Here is a 16,790-nt window from a genome sequence, read left to right on the forward strand (position 1 = left end):
CTACCTCGGCAGAACAGCAGAAAAGAATGACGAAAATGAGATGTCAGGACACACTATCAAGGTATAAGATGGACATAAGAGAGAATAGGAGCAGAGAATGAAGGATGGCCAGGTTTACAAGAATATGAAAGGAGGTGAATGAGGTAAATGGGTGGAGGCCAGGTCAATGGTGAATCTCAGCTGGGGGAGGGGGCGTAAGAAAAATAGAAGTGGATCAGAGAAGAGGAGGTGATAGGTGGCAGTCTATAAAAAGAGCAACAATAAAACCATAGATGAGAAATAGGGAGATGAAGTAAAGTGTAGAGAGAAGGACACACACTGACAGTTGCATAGAAGTGGATACAGTGAATGACAAAGGTGTGTGGTGGGGAACATTGATGGTAGAGGTGAGGGTGTGTGCAGTTGAAAGGGTCATTCAATCAAAAGTGAAATAATGAGGAATGATATTTATTTCTTTATTGCCCACAAGGGGCTAAACAGGGACAGACAAAGGGTTTAAGTCAATTATATCAACCCCAGTGTGTAACTGGTACTTAATTTATTGACCCTGAAAGGATGAAAGGCAAAGTCGACCTCGGCGGAATTTGAACTCAGAACGTAACGGCAGACGAAATACTGCTAAGCATCTCGCCCGGCGTGCTAACGATTCTGCCATCTCGCAGCCCTTAACAAGGAATGATATCGAGAATGTGAGATGGTTGACAATGAAAGCGGTTCAAAGGAGAGGGATAACTGGTAGCACAAAAGTAGGGATCAGTTATAATTCTGTTCCCGTATAACTACAGAAGCCAGGGAAATAATGCTGTGGTTAGAAAAGCGATGGAGGGATTGAGTGTGAGGAAGGGGAGTTGAGGGGAAAGATTTGACTATTACAGATTGGCTGCAAGAACATAGACATGAACAATATGCTCTGAGCACTCTATTTTTGCCGAGATGGACATGTCTTCTTGAGTACAGCTAATTGCCATTCTTTAGTGAACAGCTTTCAAAGAAATATAAGGAGAAGACACCATACATTAGGAATAATTGCCCATGGACATATGGTGTAGTGCTTAAGCGAGTTGCTTACTAATCCCAAGATTCTGAGTTCAATTCCAGGCAGTAACCTGAATAATAATAATAATAATACCATCGGTAAAATACCTTAGGAATGAGAACCCAGGTGCAAAATTCCCCCAGGACACCTGATGAAGGCTGGAGAGTACATCATCCGAAACATTGTGTTAACAACAAATAAGATGAGGACAAATATCCGTCAAATGTAAATAATGTATTAAGAATAAAGTTGAACAGAGATGGAGGGCTTAGCAATCAGTGGGGATGGAGATAAGTAGTAACATTCACCATCACCATCATTTTATGTCCATTTTCCATATTAACAAATGTTGGATGGACCATTACAATCTGATCGAGTTCTTATTTGGAGTCACTGCCCATCACATGGATGGTTTGGAGGACCATGTGTTGCTTGTCCTTTTTTTGGTGTGGTTTATATGGCTCAATGTCCTTCCTTACACCAGCTACAATATGTGAAATGCAACTTCAACAGTGAGCCAAGATTTGAATACAAAATTTTTAAAATTACAATAAAATATTTTATGAGTCCAAGTGTGACATTATGGTTAAAAAGTTTGCTTCCCAAATGCATAGTTTTAGGTCCAGTCAGTATCACTATATGGCACCTTTTTTGTGCTTGCATTGGTCAGAGGGAGTTTATTTGAGGCAGATTTTCTACAGCCAGACGCCCTTCCTGTCACCAACCTTTATCTGTTTCCAAGCAAGGTAACGTTTCCCCATGGCCAGATATGTTCTCACAGAATATTGGAAATGAATGACACTGCTTGTATGACAATGGCACTCATTTACAACTATCACACCATGACATGATAAAGAGGCACAAACACACACACATATATATAAAACAGGCTTCTTTCAGTTTCCATCTACCAAATCCACTCACAAGACTTTGGTCAGCCTAGGGCTATAGAAGACACCTGCCCAAAATGCCACACTCAGACTGAATGTGGAACCTTGGGATTGAAAAGCAAACTTCTTGCCACACAGCCATGCCTTTGTGTGTGTTTATATGTACACACACGATGGGCTTCTTTCAGTTTCCATCTACCAAATCCACTGACAAGGATTTGGTTGACCTGGGGCTGTAGTTGAAAACTCTTGCCCAAGGTGCTGTGCTGTGGGACTGACCCCAAGACTAGATGGTCAGGAAGTAAGCTTCTTAACTACACAGCCATTCTATCACTTTTAGAATAATTCTTATTTCTAATGATTGCAATACTCTCTTTACTTGTTTCAGTCTTTTGACTGAGGCCATGCTGGAGCACCACCTTTAGTCGAGCAAATCGATGCCCAGGACTTATTCTTTGGAAGCCTGGTACTTATTCTATCGGTCTCTTTTGCCGAACTGCTAAGTTACGGGGACGTAAACACACCAGCATCGGTTGTCAAGCAATGTTAAGGGGACAAACACAGACACACAAACACATACATATATATATATATATATATATATATATATATATATATATATATATATATATATATACGACGGGCTTCTTTCAGTTTCCGTCTACCAAATCCACTCACGAGGCTTTGGTCGGCCCAAGGCTATAGTAGAAGACATTTGCCCAAGGTGCCACGCAGTGGGACTGAACCTGGAACCATGTGGTTGGTAAGCAAGCTACTTACCACACAGCCACTCCTACACAATAAAGAATTTTAAAAAATAAATACATGTAGCATGGAGAACCTCAGAGGTACAATGACCACGTGATTAAATCGCTGGATTACTGATTACAAGGTCATAAGTTCAAATCTAACAACAGCTGTTGTGACCCTGAGCAAAGCACATAAGTGTTTACTCTAGTTTTCCCTGACTGACAAAAGCTGGTTCCAATCAACTGAAAAATGGTGATAAAGCTGATAATTCTTTAGTCATGTTCCAAAAGTTCTAACTGGTCTTTCATAACAAGGAAACATGACCACAACAAACCCCAACAATGGAATGTCTCAGCAAGATCGAGATTTAAAAAATTCAGTCCTTTTGATATCAATCCACATGTGACCACCCCATTGATTCTATGATACAAACTTTTTGTTTTAAAGTGATCTGAACTATTAGTTCCCATCAAATTTCATACTAATTTGTTTCAAACACGGAGTTAATGATAAAAACAAAGTTAGGTTACAAAATTCTTCGTTTGGTCCAAAATTAATTAAAACAAAGTTAGTGTATTTCGGCAAAAATTTGTTAACAGAACGGTTAATCCTTTTGATGCCAACCTACCTGAGACTACACCTGGTTCTATGATTTTGCCTTTTCTTTCCAATTGATTTAAATTAAAACCTTCCATCAACATTTCATGCCAATATATGTTCCAAACATTAGATTAATAATGACAAAGTTATTTTACAAAGTTCTTCATTCTGTTCAAAATTAATTGAAACAAAGTCAGTGTGCAGTTCTATATTCAAGAGATGAGGAATTATGTACATTATTTACATTTGACGGATATTTGTCCTCATCTTGTTTCTTGTTAACACAGCGTTTCGGCTGATATACCCTCCAGCCTTCATCAGGTCTCTTGGGGAAATTTCGAACCTGGGTTCTCATTCTTAAGGTATTTTTTGATGTTATTATTATTCAGGTCACTGCCTGGAATTGAACTCGGAATCTTGGGGTTAGTAGCCCGTGCTCTTAGCCACTACGCTATATGCCCATGGGTAATTATGGAGAGAATATTAGACTTATAAACCTTAAAATTCACTCCATAATTGCCCATAAGGCATATAACATAGTGGTTAAGAGTGCAGGCTACTAACCCCAATATTCTGAGTTCGATTCCAGGCAAGTGACCTGAATAATGATAATAATAATATGGAAAAATAACTTAGGGATGAGAACCCAGGTTTGAAATTTCCCCAAGATACCTGATGAAGGCTGGAGGACATATCAGCCGAAACTTTGTGTTAACAACAAACAAGATGAGGACAAATATCCGTCGAATGTAAATAATGTAAAGAAAGGCATTGTGGTTTAACAGAAATCATCATTTAACGCCCATTTTCCATGCTGCCATGGGTTGGACGGTTTGTCAGGAGCTGGTAAGCCAGAAGACTGCACCAGGCTTCACTGTACGTTTTGGCATGGATTTTTATGGCTTGATGCTTTTCCTAATGCCAACCACCTTACAGAATGGGCATATGGTAACAAAAAGGTTAAGGGAAAATATTGCAAGATTAGTGTAGAAGTGATTGACAAAATACCTAGCAGTAGTTATGTCCCTTTAGGAAACGAGTCCATTTCCATTAACAGTAACTTTTCATCTCAAACAATTGAAACCAGTGAAGTACAGGGCCACTGCAATCACCCTTTTCCCAAATTTGAGGTATTGTGCCTCTTTCAATAGCGAATATTATGAAGAAGGTAAAATGTGCCATGGCTGAAAGCAAGGCAGTACTAATCATCCTCCTCTCTTAATGTACATCTTCCATACTGGCGAGAGTTGAATGGTTTGACATAATCCAACAGCTTTGAGGACTGCATCTTGTTCCAATGTCTGTTTTGGCATGGTTTTATATGGCTAGATGTCCTTCCTAACACCAACCTCTTAACAGTGTACTGGGTGCTTTTTTGTGACTCCCAACACTAGTGAGGTCACCATGTGACTTGCGAGAGAAAGATCCCCCTACAATGGAGTGGGGGCTGGAGTAGAAAAGGAGGTGGCTTGATGCTAGGAAAAACGAGGTTAAAGTAATAAAGAAGAGACCTGAAAAGAACAGGTTTCTTGCTATAGAAGAACAACATAACTACTCACATTATAGACGAATGGGTGGGAATAACTGGGGTGGAGCCAGGAAGGGAGATAAAATAGGGGTGATGAGGTATCAAGATAAACCCTCAAGCTTTAAGAAAAGGAATAGGAGAGGGAGCAGAAGTGGAATCGTAGGTAGGTAATGGTTACGTTAGTGTGTTGGGAGAGTGAGGAATGGTTAGTAATAGATTAGAGGTGAGGGGGGAAAATATGAATGAAAAAACAAGGGTTGAGGAATGGTTGATGAGAAATATAAATTGGAGGGAAAACAGAGGAGAATAGGGGATGACTGTAGAAACTGGTGAAGATTAAGAGTAAAGCATTACTATCATCATCATCCAGAATTTTAAATCCGGGTTTTGTCCCCATTAATGAGGGTAGCCAGATCTACCTCCATACCATAGCAACTGAGGCAAGCAAGTGCAGCTCACCCCAACCTTTGGGCTAGTTGGTGCCCATTCTCCCTTGTTATCATGAGGCTTTTTTGGAGCTGGATTTTCTATGGGGAGTACACCCTTGCTTACCCCCAACCTCAGTTTCTAGACATGAGTGGTCCCGAGACCAAGGACTCTACACGATTTTTAAGAAACATGGTGGAAAACTAGCTCAGGAAGGCAGGGATGCTACTCCCCAAGACACCTTTAACGTCCATTTTCCATGCTGGCATGGGATGGATGGTTTGACAGGAGCTAGCAAGCCAGAGCATTGCACTAAGCTCCAATGTCCCTTTTTTTTTAGCATGGTTTCTATGGGTTGGATGCCCTTCCTTCCAAATGCCAACCACTACAAAGTGTGCTGGATGCTTTTTACCTGGCATCAGTATTAGTGAGGTTACCTAGTAAAACCCCTCAACTAAGGTGGGGAAGACTAAATTTAATTTGTTTTGAAATTCTATAGACTTGCAAATTAGTAATTAACATAGTGTTAAAGATTAAATAATAGAAAGGGTGTTAATTTCATGAAAAAGTTAATCTAAAATTTTGAACATTACATCTCACCTTTCCATGTTTGTCGACAGAAAGTTGACAATGTTCTGGTGCAACTTTGGGAAGTTGTATTCTTATGTCACATTTAGAACTTCTGTAAAAATGTAATAATAATAAAAAAAAAAAAAAAAGGTTAAAATTCTAATGGCACTGGAAGTATCATTTAATCCTTTTGTGACTATTTCTAAAGACATGCACTAATCATCATCATCATCGTTTAACTAATGTGTGTTTCAATTAATTTGAGAAGGACTCAGTAAGATAATTGACTTTTCCATTCATTAGTGTGTATCTACAGCCAGAGGTCCTACCTGACGTCTCTCACTTTTGTTTCCAAGCAAGGTACTATTTTCCCTGTGGGTGGAAATATTGAAGACTGGACATAAACAACATCGCTCGTATGACAGCTACTCATTTACAAACATCATCTCATGTCAGGACAAAGACACACACATATATACGTGTTATGTATATGGGTGTATGTATATATATTTATGCGTGTGTGTGTATGATTGGTTTCTTTCAGTTTCTATCAACTAAATCCACTGACTAGGTCTTGGTCAGCCTAAGGATATAGTAGAAGACATTTGCTGTGCAGTGGAACCAAAGCCAAAACCATGGTCGGGAAGCAAGCTTCTTGACCACTTGTCCATCCTTGCATGGATGCCCTTCCTGTCACCAACCCTCAGCTGTTTTCAAACATGGTAATATTTCCCCATGGCCAGACAATGTTTTTGCAGAATATTGGAAATGATTGACACTAGCAACCATTTATGATTATTATGGGAAATCAAGACAAGCACACACACACACATACATTATCATCATTTAACATCCGCCTTCCATGCTGACATGGGTATATATGTATATGTGTGTATGTATATATATATATATATATATATACACACACACACACACAACAGGCTTCCACACAGTTTCCTTCAATCAAATTCACTTGCAATAGAAAACTCTTGCCTGAAGTGTTGCACAGAAGGACAACCTGAAACCATGTGGTTGGGAAACAAACTTCTTGACCACAAAGCCACGTCTGCACCTATTTTAATCCTTTCTTAGGCTTTTCTCATTCACAGAACATCCTGTATTGCTTACACTCATCATAACATATAGTTCTGGTTAAAGAGACCAACAACTATATCCTTGAGGGCAGTTTGCTAATTTACACTATCTAAAAAGGCTAATAAACAAAATACCAATTTTTTTTTAACCCTTTAAGCATTCAGATTAATTTTTTATTCATCATTATCGTCGTTTAATGTCCACTTTCTATGCTGGCATGGGTTGGACAGTTTGACTGAGGACTGGCAAGCCAGAAGGCTGCACCAGGCTCCAATCTGATCTGACAATGTTTCTACAGCTGGATCCCCTTCCTAACACCAACCACTCAGAGAGTGTAGTGGGTGCTTTTGCATGCCACCGGCACGAGGGCCAGTCAGGGGGTACTGCCAACGACCACGCTCAAAAGGTATTTTTTACATACCACCTGCACGAGAGCCATTGTTTTAAATTCATCATCATCATCATACTTATTTAACATCCACCTTCTATGCTGGCATGGGTTGGATGGTTTGAGTGGAGCTGGCCAGCCAGAGGGCTGCACCAGGTTCCAGTTGTCTGTTTTGGCAGGATTTCTACGCCTCGATGCCCTTAAGCCAACCACTTTACAGAGTGTATTGGGTGTGCCAAGATTTTGGCAATTGATTATTTTTCGAATGACATTGTAGTGCATGTGAAAGGCTGGATTTGGCTAGTTTAACATAAAATAGGTTTACATGCTAAAGGGCCAAACAGGCACGGACATTTGGTTAAAAGGATTGTTTTGCAACCACTTGGATTTGGTTCCAGTCTCACTGCATAGTGCCTCGAGCAAGTGTCTACTACTATGACTACAGGTCAACCAATGCTTTGTGATTGAATTTCTTAGATGGAAACTGTGAAAGGTTCCTCTGTGTGTGTGTGTGTCTGTGTGTCCTTCCCCGCTGATTTACAACAGGTCTTGGTTTGTTTACATCCCCTTAACAGGTCAGGCAAAAAGGTCAATAGAATAAGTATCAGATTTAAAGAAAGTGCAGGTGTTTGATTTGACTAAAAGCCCTTCAATTTGGTGCCCCAGCATGGCCACAGTCCAACAACTGAAACAAGACAAATGCTTCTTATAAAAACAAAAAAACACAAGAGGGCTTAAAGAGAAAAACCTAGTGTTTGAAATGTAGATTTAGCAAAGTTATACTTCTGTGTTGCTTCCATGAGATTGTAATGCCCTGCAGTTACAAAAATTTAGGGGTTTCAGTCGTATGTTGATGTGTAAGAAAGGTGACGTAACAAACAGTTTCCATCATATCTTTAAACCCTTTTGATACCAATTGGTTGAGACCATCTTTGGTTCTTTGATACAAACTTCCTGTTTTAAAGTAATCTTAGTGGTTAAGGTATTTGGCTCATGACTATGAAGTCTGATACCTGGCCAAGTACATTGTGTCCTTGAGCAAGATGCTTTATTTCACATTGCTCCAGTCCACTCAGCTGGCAAAAATGAGTTGTACCTTTAATTCAAAGGGCTGGCCTTGTTGTATTGTGTCACATGGAATCTCCCTTAGAACTACGTTAAGGGTATGCGTGTATGTGGAGTACTCAGCCACTTGCATGTTAAGTTTATGAGCAGGCTGTTTGGTTGATCAGATCAACTGGAACCCTCATTACATTCCACACATTAGCTTAACAATAACAAAGTTATTTTACTACATTCTTCACTATTTTCAAAACTAATTGAAACAAAAGCTGTGTATTTCAAGAGAAATACGGTGTGAAAAAGATTAATGATTGTGCATGTGTATTGGTGAAGGGAGTCCATGTTGCCATGCCCTTATTGAAGAATGAAGGAGCTGGTTAGAATTGTAAGGTCGCACGAGAAAGACAACTACGGGCAGAAAATCAAGAAATGACAAAAGAGTGATAATGTGATTTAGGTTACAGAGAAGTCTTTCATATACAGAAGGACAAGTGTGAGAGATAACTGGAACTTAAAAATACTATCAGAGACAGACAGACAGAGAGAAAGAAAGACAAAACAATGTATGCACTGCAATGGAGTAGCCTAACAGGAAACTTCTGACCACATATTGTATTCGTTTAGCAGTCTACATCATTTTATGTCTACTTTCAATGATGGCATGAGTTGGCTGGTTCAACAGGGATTCAATGAGTCAGAGGACCGCAGTGCACTCCACTCTCTGATTTGGCATGGCTTTTAATGCCAGCCATTATTCTTCTATAAATTGTGGAAGCCTTTTGTGCTGTTTCATCTTGCAGGTTGCAATACCATTCCACTATTAAAGTACAGAGAGTACTGGGTGTTTTTATTGTGGGACTAGTGAGGTGGACATGCAACTTGTAAGATAAAGCAGCCCAAAGAGCTTCTGTGACTTACCAAAGAGTACGAGAGAGATGACAGCAGAGCTTGGCACAGTCCCCAGACTTACCAGCTCCTGTCAAATAGTCCAACCCATGCCAGCATGGAAAACGGACATTGAATGATGATGATGATGATGTGCGTGTGTATGTATGTATGTATACTGAGCTTTTGTTCAAATGCATTCATGCAGACACACATACTTACATGTATTCATACACTTGTACACACACAATGAGCTTCCAAAGTCTCCATTTACCAAGTTTACACACATGGCATTGGTAAAACACACTCACTCAAGGGGCCATGCATCGAGACAGAACTCAAAGCGGTTTGGAAACTTTATCCACATGACCATGTCTGCACCTATAAATATTTAGAGAAAATATTACTTACCTGCCTAGGAGATAAAATTTGCTTTCCAGGGGGAAATGTGCCCCATCTTTACCATCACGTTTGATGACAACAATATTTCCATAATGCATGGTTCCATAAGCTGAAACTGAAAACGAAATTTCCAATTTTAAATTCCAAGTCTCATAATTCATGTCAAATGTGACCAACGGACACGAGTTTCATAAACTGTTCACAAAGGGACACAGGAAATCACTGCACGGCAACCAGAATCCAGAATCCTAAATCAAGTGTATGATAGTCTACATCTCTCATCATTACCCCCTAATATCCACTATTCCATGCCAGCGTGAGTTGATCAGTTTATCAATGGTGTAGCAGCACCATAGTAAACTGCTACAAAGGTAAAGGTGACGCTTTAGATACTAATAATTACAGAGGCATCAAGCTGTTAGATCAGGTTATGAAAGTTACGGAGAGGGTCATAGCCCAACTAATTAGGGAGCGAATCAATTTAGATGAGATGCAGTTTGGGTTCGTGCCAGGTAAAAGCACCATTGATGCCATATTTCTAGTGAGACAGCTGCAGGAGAAATATCTAGCCAAGGATAAACCTCTGTACCTGGCCTTCGTTGACATGGAGAATGCCTTTGACAGGGTCCCCCGATCCCTTATCTGGTGGTCAATGAGGAAACTTGGGATAGAAGAATGGTTAGTGAGAGCTGTGCGAGCCATGTACAGAGAGGCTGTCAGTAAGGTGAAGGTTGGAAATGAGTACAGTAATGAATTCCGGGTAGAGGTAGGGGTCCACCAAGGTTCCGTCCTCAGCCCCCTCCTATTTATCATAGTCCTCCAGGCGATCACAGAGGAATTCAAGACAGGTTGCCCCTGGGAGCTCCTCTATGCTGATGACCTTGCACTAATTGCGCAGTCACTATCAGAACTAGAGGAGAAGTTTAAGGTGTGGAAGCAAGGACTAGAATCGAATGGCCTTAGAGTCAACCTAGCAAAAACCAAAATCCTAATAAGTAGGAAGGTAGATAAAACACAAACCCCTTCAGGTAGATGGCCCTGCTCAGTATGCAGTAAAGGAGTAGGTAGTAACTCTATAAGATGTACCCGGTGCAAGCTATGGACACATAAGAGGTGCAGCAATATCAAAGGCAGATTAACTACAAAGTTAGTTTTTGTATGTGACAGATGTTCAGGTGCAATAAACACTGTAAACAAACAGGAAGCAACTTCTATCTCATTCCAGGGAGAAAAACTAGAGGTAGTTGATAGCTTCCGCTATCTGGGTGACCAAGTTAGTAGTGGGGGTGGGTGCGCTGAAAGTGTAACTACTAGAATAAGAATAGCCTGGGCCAAGTTTAGAGAGCTCTTACCTCTGCTGGCGACAAAGGGACTCTGACTCACGGTAAAAGGCAGACTGTATGACGCATGTGTACGAACAGCCATGCTACATGGCAGTGAAACATGGGCTGTGACTGCTGAGGACATGCGTAAGCTCGCAAGGAATGAAGCCAGTATGCTCCGCTGGATGTGTAATGTAAATGTGCATACCCGTCAGAGTGTAAGTATCTTGAGAGAAAAGCTGAACATAAGAAGCGTCAGTAGTGGTGTGCAAGAGAGATGATTGCGCTGGTTTGGACATGTGGTGAGAATGAATGAGGATAGCTGCGTGAAAAAGTGCCACTCCCTAACAGTTGAGGGAACCCGTGGAAGAGGTAGGCCCAGGAAGACCTGGGCTGAGGTAGTGAGGCAAGACCTTCGAACATTGGGCCTCACCGAGGCGATGACTACTGACCGAGACCTTTGGAAATGTGCTGTGCGTGAGAAGACCCGGCAAGCCAAGTGAGATCGTTGCCAGTGCCCCTGGACTGGCTCTTGTGCGGGTGGCACATAAGATGTACCATCCTGAGCCTGACCGTTGCCAGTACCCGCCTGACTGGCCTTGTAGGGTTTTCGTGCGAGATCGTTGCCAGTGCCCCTGGACTGGCTCTTGTGCGGGTGGCACATAAAAGACACCATTTCGAGCGTGGCCGTTTTCGTGCGGGTGACACGTAAAAGCACCCACTACACTCTCTGAGTGGTTGGCGTTAGGAAGGGCATCCAGCTGTAGAAACTCTGCCAAATTAGATTGGAGCCTGGTGTAGCCATCCGGTTGCACTAGTCCTCAGTCAAATCGTCCAACCCATGCTAGCATGGAAAGCGGACGTTAAACGATGATGATGATGAAATTGTCTTTGGCCAGATGTCTTTCCTGTCACCTGATTCCAAGTATGATAATATTTACCCAGGGCCAGACGTGTTTTCACAGGAGATTGCAAATAAAGAACACTTCTTGTATGATTGTGACAACAATCACGCATTGTCAAGACAAGGAGACACAAACACACAACAGGTTTCTTTCAGTTTCCATCTACCAAATCCATGCACAAAGCTGTAATTGGCCCGGGGATATGGTAGGAGGCATTTGTTCAAAGTGCCATACAGTGGGATTGATCCTGGTTCCACATTATTGGGAAGCAAGCTTCTCAATCACAGTCATGTCTGTGCCTATATATATATATAATATATATATCATCATCGTTTAACGTCCGCATATATATGTGTATATATATATATATATATATATCATTTAACGTCCGTTTTCCATCCTGACGCATACACACACACACATATACATACACACATACAGTATATAAAATTACAGGCATGGATGTATAATTAAGAAGCTAGCACACTTTGCAGCCATGTGGTTTCGGATTCAGTTCCACTGCACTGCACACTGGGCAAGTGCTTTCTACAGAAATGGGCTGACCAATGTTTCTATATCAGTAGGTGGAGTCTGTGTGGAAGCCCGTCATGTATGTGTGTGTGTGTCATCATGTTCGTATCCCGCACCTCTCGACAACTGGTGTTGGTTTGTTTACGTCCCTGTAATATACCGGTTCTGGAAAGAGCGACCGGTAGAATAGGTACGAGGTTTTCAAAAAAATGGGGTTGATTTGGTCAACTAAAACCCTTCAAGGAGGTGCCTCAGTACGGCCACTAGTCCAATAACTGAAACAAGTAACAGATATATATTTTGTAGAGGTGGGATACGACAGACGATGGTCGGTCCTACGTTCAAATCTTCCTGCAGCTATTGCGGTAGGGTACTGAACAAGGCCGGTAACTCTGATGGCTCCAGCTTGATGGAGTTGTTTCTAGTTCAAACACAACCACCAGATGTAAACAACAGCCCCACCGACATCACTCTCATCCATGCAATATATGGCAAATGTAAATAAAACAATAACGACGATTAGCGAGCTTTCAAATAGTCCTTCTCCAGCTACATAACTGGAGAAAGTTAGAAACCAAAATAAAAAAAAAATAATGGCAGATGACAGCAAGTCTTCCACATGGTTCCAGGTTCCGTCCCACTGCGTGGCACGTTGGGCAAATGTCTTCTGCTACAGACCCAGACCGAATAAAACCTTGTGAGTGAATTTGGTAAACGGAAAGTAAATCCTTCGGTATTGGTCTACAAAGTTTGAGGAGATGACGCTATTCACCCTCTTTATGTCATGAGGGAAGGTTGCGTAGGTGAATGACGTCATGTACCAATACCGAAGGAAAATGAAAAGCAGCCTATCATGTATATTATATAGAGCGACCCATATATATATATATGTGATGTGTGTGTGTATTTATGTGTCTTTGTGTTTATCTCTCATTACCGCTTAACAACCGGTGTTGGTTTGTTGACTGAGCGTTTCGGTACAAGAGACTAAGAGAATACGCACCAGATTTTAAAATAAATACTAGTGTCGATTCGTACTACTACAACCCTTCGAGGTGGTGCCCTAGCATGCCTGCAGTTCAATGATTGAAACAAAAACAACCATTTATTGAAATATAAATGCCAGAGTCTGGTGACACGAAGATCGAGGAATGCACGTTCTACGTTGCCATTTTGCCAAGACAAATACATTCATCATTATAGAACAATGTCGGCGTTTGGAACGAAATGAAATCCACAATCCAGTCATACATTCAGAGACACTTCGTCAAACGTGACACCAAGACGAAATAAAATAAAATTAAATTGAAAATAATCGAAAACTTCTATGGTGCACAGTCGTGAAATTTATCCATTATGATGTAATAATGGTATAAAATATTAGCCAGAGAAAGCAAAATGTACCAAGAAAATGACTGCTGTCAGATTCGAACTCATAACTTGGCGAAATTAAGCGAACACACAACAAACGCAGCCTTGTAAGAACAGGCGTTAGAGGAGCACCTACATGGTTGCTCGACACGCTAGATATAGCAGCCATATCCCCCTCAAATCACATCGTAGCTTCTTCAATAAAACAATAAGGACGTGATTTGAGGGAGTACCTAGGATTTACTATTTATTCCTAAAAAAACAAAAAGGCGAGGTTGCCACACAGACCTGCTTGATCAGGGTTCGTGAGGTGGGACTAAACAAAATTCTTTCACGTCTCGGTCTGATCTTAACCAAACAGTTGAGAAGCGAAAAAAGTAAAATTTTGTTTGTATCTCATGACCTTAAATTCTATCATAATTCCATTCATATAAAAAAAAATGCCTTATAGGGATCTGTTAATCTTTAGTATGCACACCTGTCCATATTCAGTTTAGCTCCTTAGCATCGTTTTAATCCTCCATCTACTACCATCGCCGTGTGTATGTATATATATATATATATATATATATATATATATATATAACACCTGGACACATTAATACTGCTCGTACAGTATCTGTATATCTAACCACACGAAGGTAAATTTTGCAAACGTAACTCTGAAATTAATTTTTTAATGAAAGAAAGAAAAATTTAGTATGCCACTATATTATAACATCGAAGCTATCACATAATTAAGCAGCACTCCTCAAAGGAGTAATCTTTACTTTTAGCGTCCTTATTTACATTTCGTTTCAATTTCTCAGCTGGTAACTTAGAGGCTAAGAAACCACTCAGACTGCGAAAAAAAGCAGCAGCCACGTGTCCTCAAATCACACCCTTTAAAAGAAAAGGCAAAAGTAGATACCCCTAACAAAAGGGATGGCCTCGGTTGGAATAGTATTAACTGTCAAAGCCAACAAATGAAGCCTATATGTGGTCGCTCGGCCTGCTAGAAATAACAGTTAAATTTCTGTCGAGAACACAGTTGATCACCTTTAATGAAAAAAAAAAAACGATAATGCGGTCTGAAAACAACTTTGAGATCAGTCAACAAAAGGGTGTCTACAGTCGCTTGATCTAATAGAAATAACAGTCAAACCTCACTCAACCAATACTGTTTTTTTTAAGGACACGCTGGATAATGTGGTCTATTATACAGTACCAGAAAAAAGACAGGTTGGTTATGGATGGAATGCCTTAGATATAGGCCAAATGCAGATTAAATAACAAACTATCGAGAAAGAAGTGGGAAGTGAGTTAACGAGTTTCAAAGTGGTATTCGATCTGCTAGAAATGGCAGTCAAATCTCCTCAGAATCACATCCCAATTGTCTTAGGTACTACTAAAGCAGCGCGGACCGAACGCGCAGTCGCGCGTCAGCGCTAGCTAGTCTTGAGTGGTCGATCCTAACCCTAACCCGCGTGTGCAAATGAATACGTGTTTAGGGTTAGGGTTAGGATTGACCACTCACGACTAGCTAGCGTGTTCGGGTCCGCGCTGCTTTAGTAGTACCATTGTCTTAAAACAAAAACAAAAAAAACGCACATTGGCTAATATATAGTCATAGATATGCTGTCTGAACAGATGCTAGGAAGTTCACATTTGGATTGTCTCTGATCATAGCTGACCTGGGGTTAAAAGGAAAATTTGAGAAAATACTATGACAGCGATATCGTAGGGCCCCACCCCACCCACGTAAAAGTTCTAAGGCCACACTGGAAACTTTTATATAATTAATAATATTTTGAGGAATTATCAACCAATCAATCGTCATTATAGATAATACAAAAACATTAATATATATATATATATAATATATATATATATATATATATATGGTATATATATATATAAATATATATATAATTTACACACACACACCTGATCAAATATGGGCTGGAACGTGTGGACTCAAAAATAAAACGGTGTGCATTATTTGTGAGAGTGTATATAAAAATATGTATGTGTGTGTATATGTGAAGTTGTTATGGAGAAGAGACCCAGTTGGGTGAGAAGGAAAACCAAAATTTGCGCCAAGTTCTAATGATGGCGTTACAGCGCTAAGTTTAAACTGAGAATCAATAATTTCACGTAAACCCACGGTAATATCACATATATACTGACATCTTTCGGAAGGAGTTCTGTTAATTAAGTGTAAGATCTTTGCAATATTTTAAATGCTTCTTTGTAAAGTTTGAAGACCAAGTGTTTCGGGGGAAAATAATGGAAAAAAGAAATTTGTTTATAAAGGGCGCCGGCGGTGATAGGAGTAGCTGTGGGTTAATTGAAGTATTGAAATGCTAAGTAATAAATGGTTCTAGGTAAAAGAAAGGTAAAATAAACCATCTGACTTAGTAAATGTGAAATGGAGAGAAGAGAAATGTGATATTTGCAGAAAAATAAGCAAAGTGGGAGAGCAGAGAAAGAGATTAGAAGATGAGATTTGGTTCTTCAGAGGTTTTGCAGCTAAAATTACATTTGACAAAGACAATGAAAGGGTTAAAACAAAACATTTAGCACACTCAAGATAATATTGACTGTTATCTAGAGAGACATGAAATTGATGATAGTTTAGTAAAAGGATTGCAAAAATAATATAAAACACCAAGTGGACGGAAAAGGATTACTTACGAGAAAAACTATAGACGTTCAAATATTATGATACTAAAACGGACTAACTAACGAGTGCACTAAATATTACTCCGCTTCGTAACATAGTGCGACAACTAAACTGCAATAAAAAGGATTCATTTCATCTTATTAGAAATAAATTTCGATTTATATAATTATTTTATTTTCTGATTTTACTGTAAATAACTTATTATTTGATATTATACTGATTTGAAAGAATATTTGAAATATTACATATTTAGTAGTGCTTTGGTTCCGGCAGAAGGAGCGTAATTTAAAAATGAATGCGTTAATTTGATTGGTTAATAATGTATATGCAATTGATTGTTGAGAGGAGATTTAATTAATGCGAC

General features: G+C 39.9%; 1 protein-coding gene across 4 annotated transcripts in view; it reads right to left on the reverse strand.

The window, feature by feature from the left end:
* LOC128247089 (uncharacterized) overlaps positions 1–16,466 on the reverse strand; it is a 43,764-nt gene extending 27,298 nt beyond the window's left edge. For 2 of the 4 annotated variants that reach the window (XM_089348213.1, XM_089348212.1), the window contains exons 1-3: positions 16,438–16,466; positions 9,642–9,747; positions 5,831–5,912 (exon numbers count right to left, since the gene is read on the reverse strand). In XM_089348213.1, coding sequence (XP_089204339.1) covers positions 5,831–5,912; positions 9,642–9,730 — 171 coding nt within the window. In that variant the 5' untranslated portion in view covers positions 9,731–9,747; positions 16,438–16,466. The remainder of the gene's footprint in view (positions 1–5,830; positions 5,913–9,641; positions 9,748–16,437) is intronic. The other 2 variants (XM_089348215.1, XM_089348214.1) reach the window with 1 other exon arrangement.
* Between the last annotated feature and the right edge of the window lie 324 nt (positions 16,467–16,790).

The sequence above is a fragment of the Octopus bimaculoides genome, chromosome 2, assembly GCF_046866305.1.
Source record: "Octopus bimaculoides isolate indiv1 chromosome 2, ASM4686630v1, whole genome shotgun sequence".
Taxonomy (NCBI): Eukaryota; Metazoa; Mollusca; class Cephalopoda; order Octopoda; family Octopodidae; genus Octopus; species Octopus bimaculoides.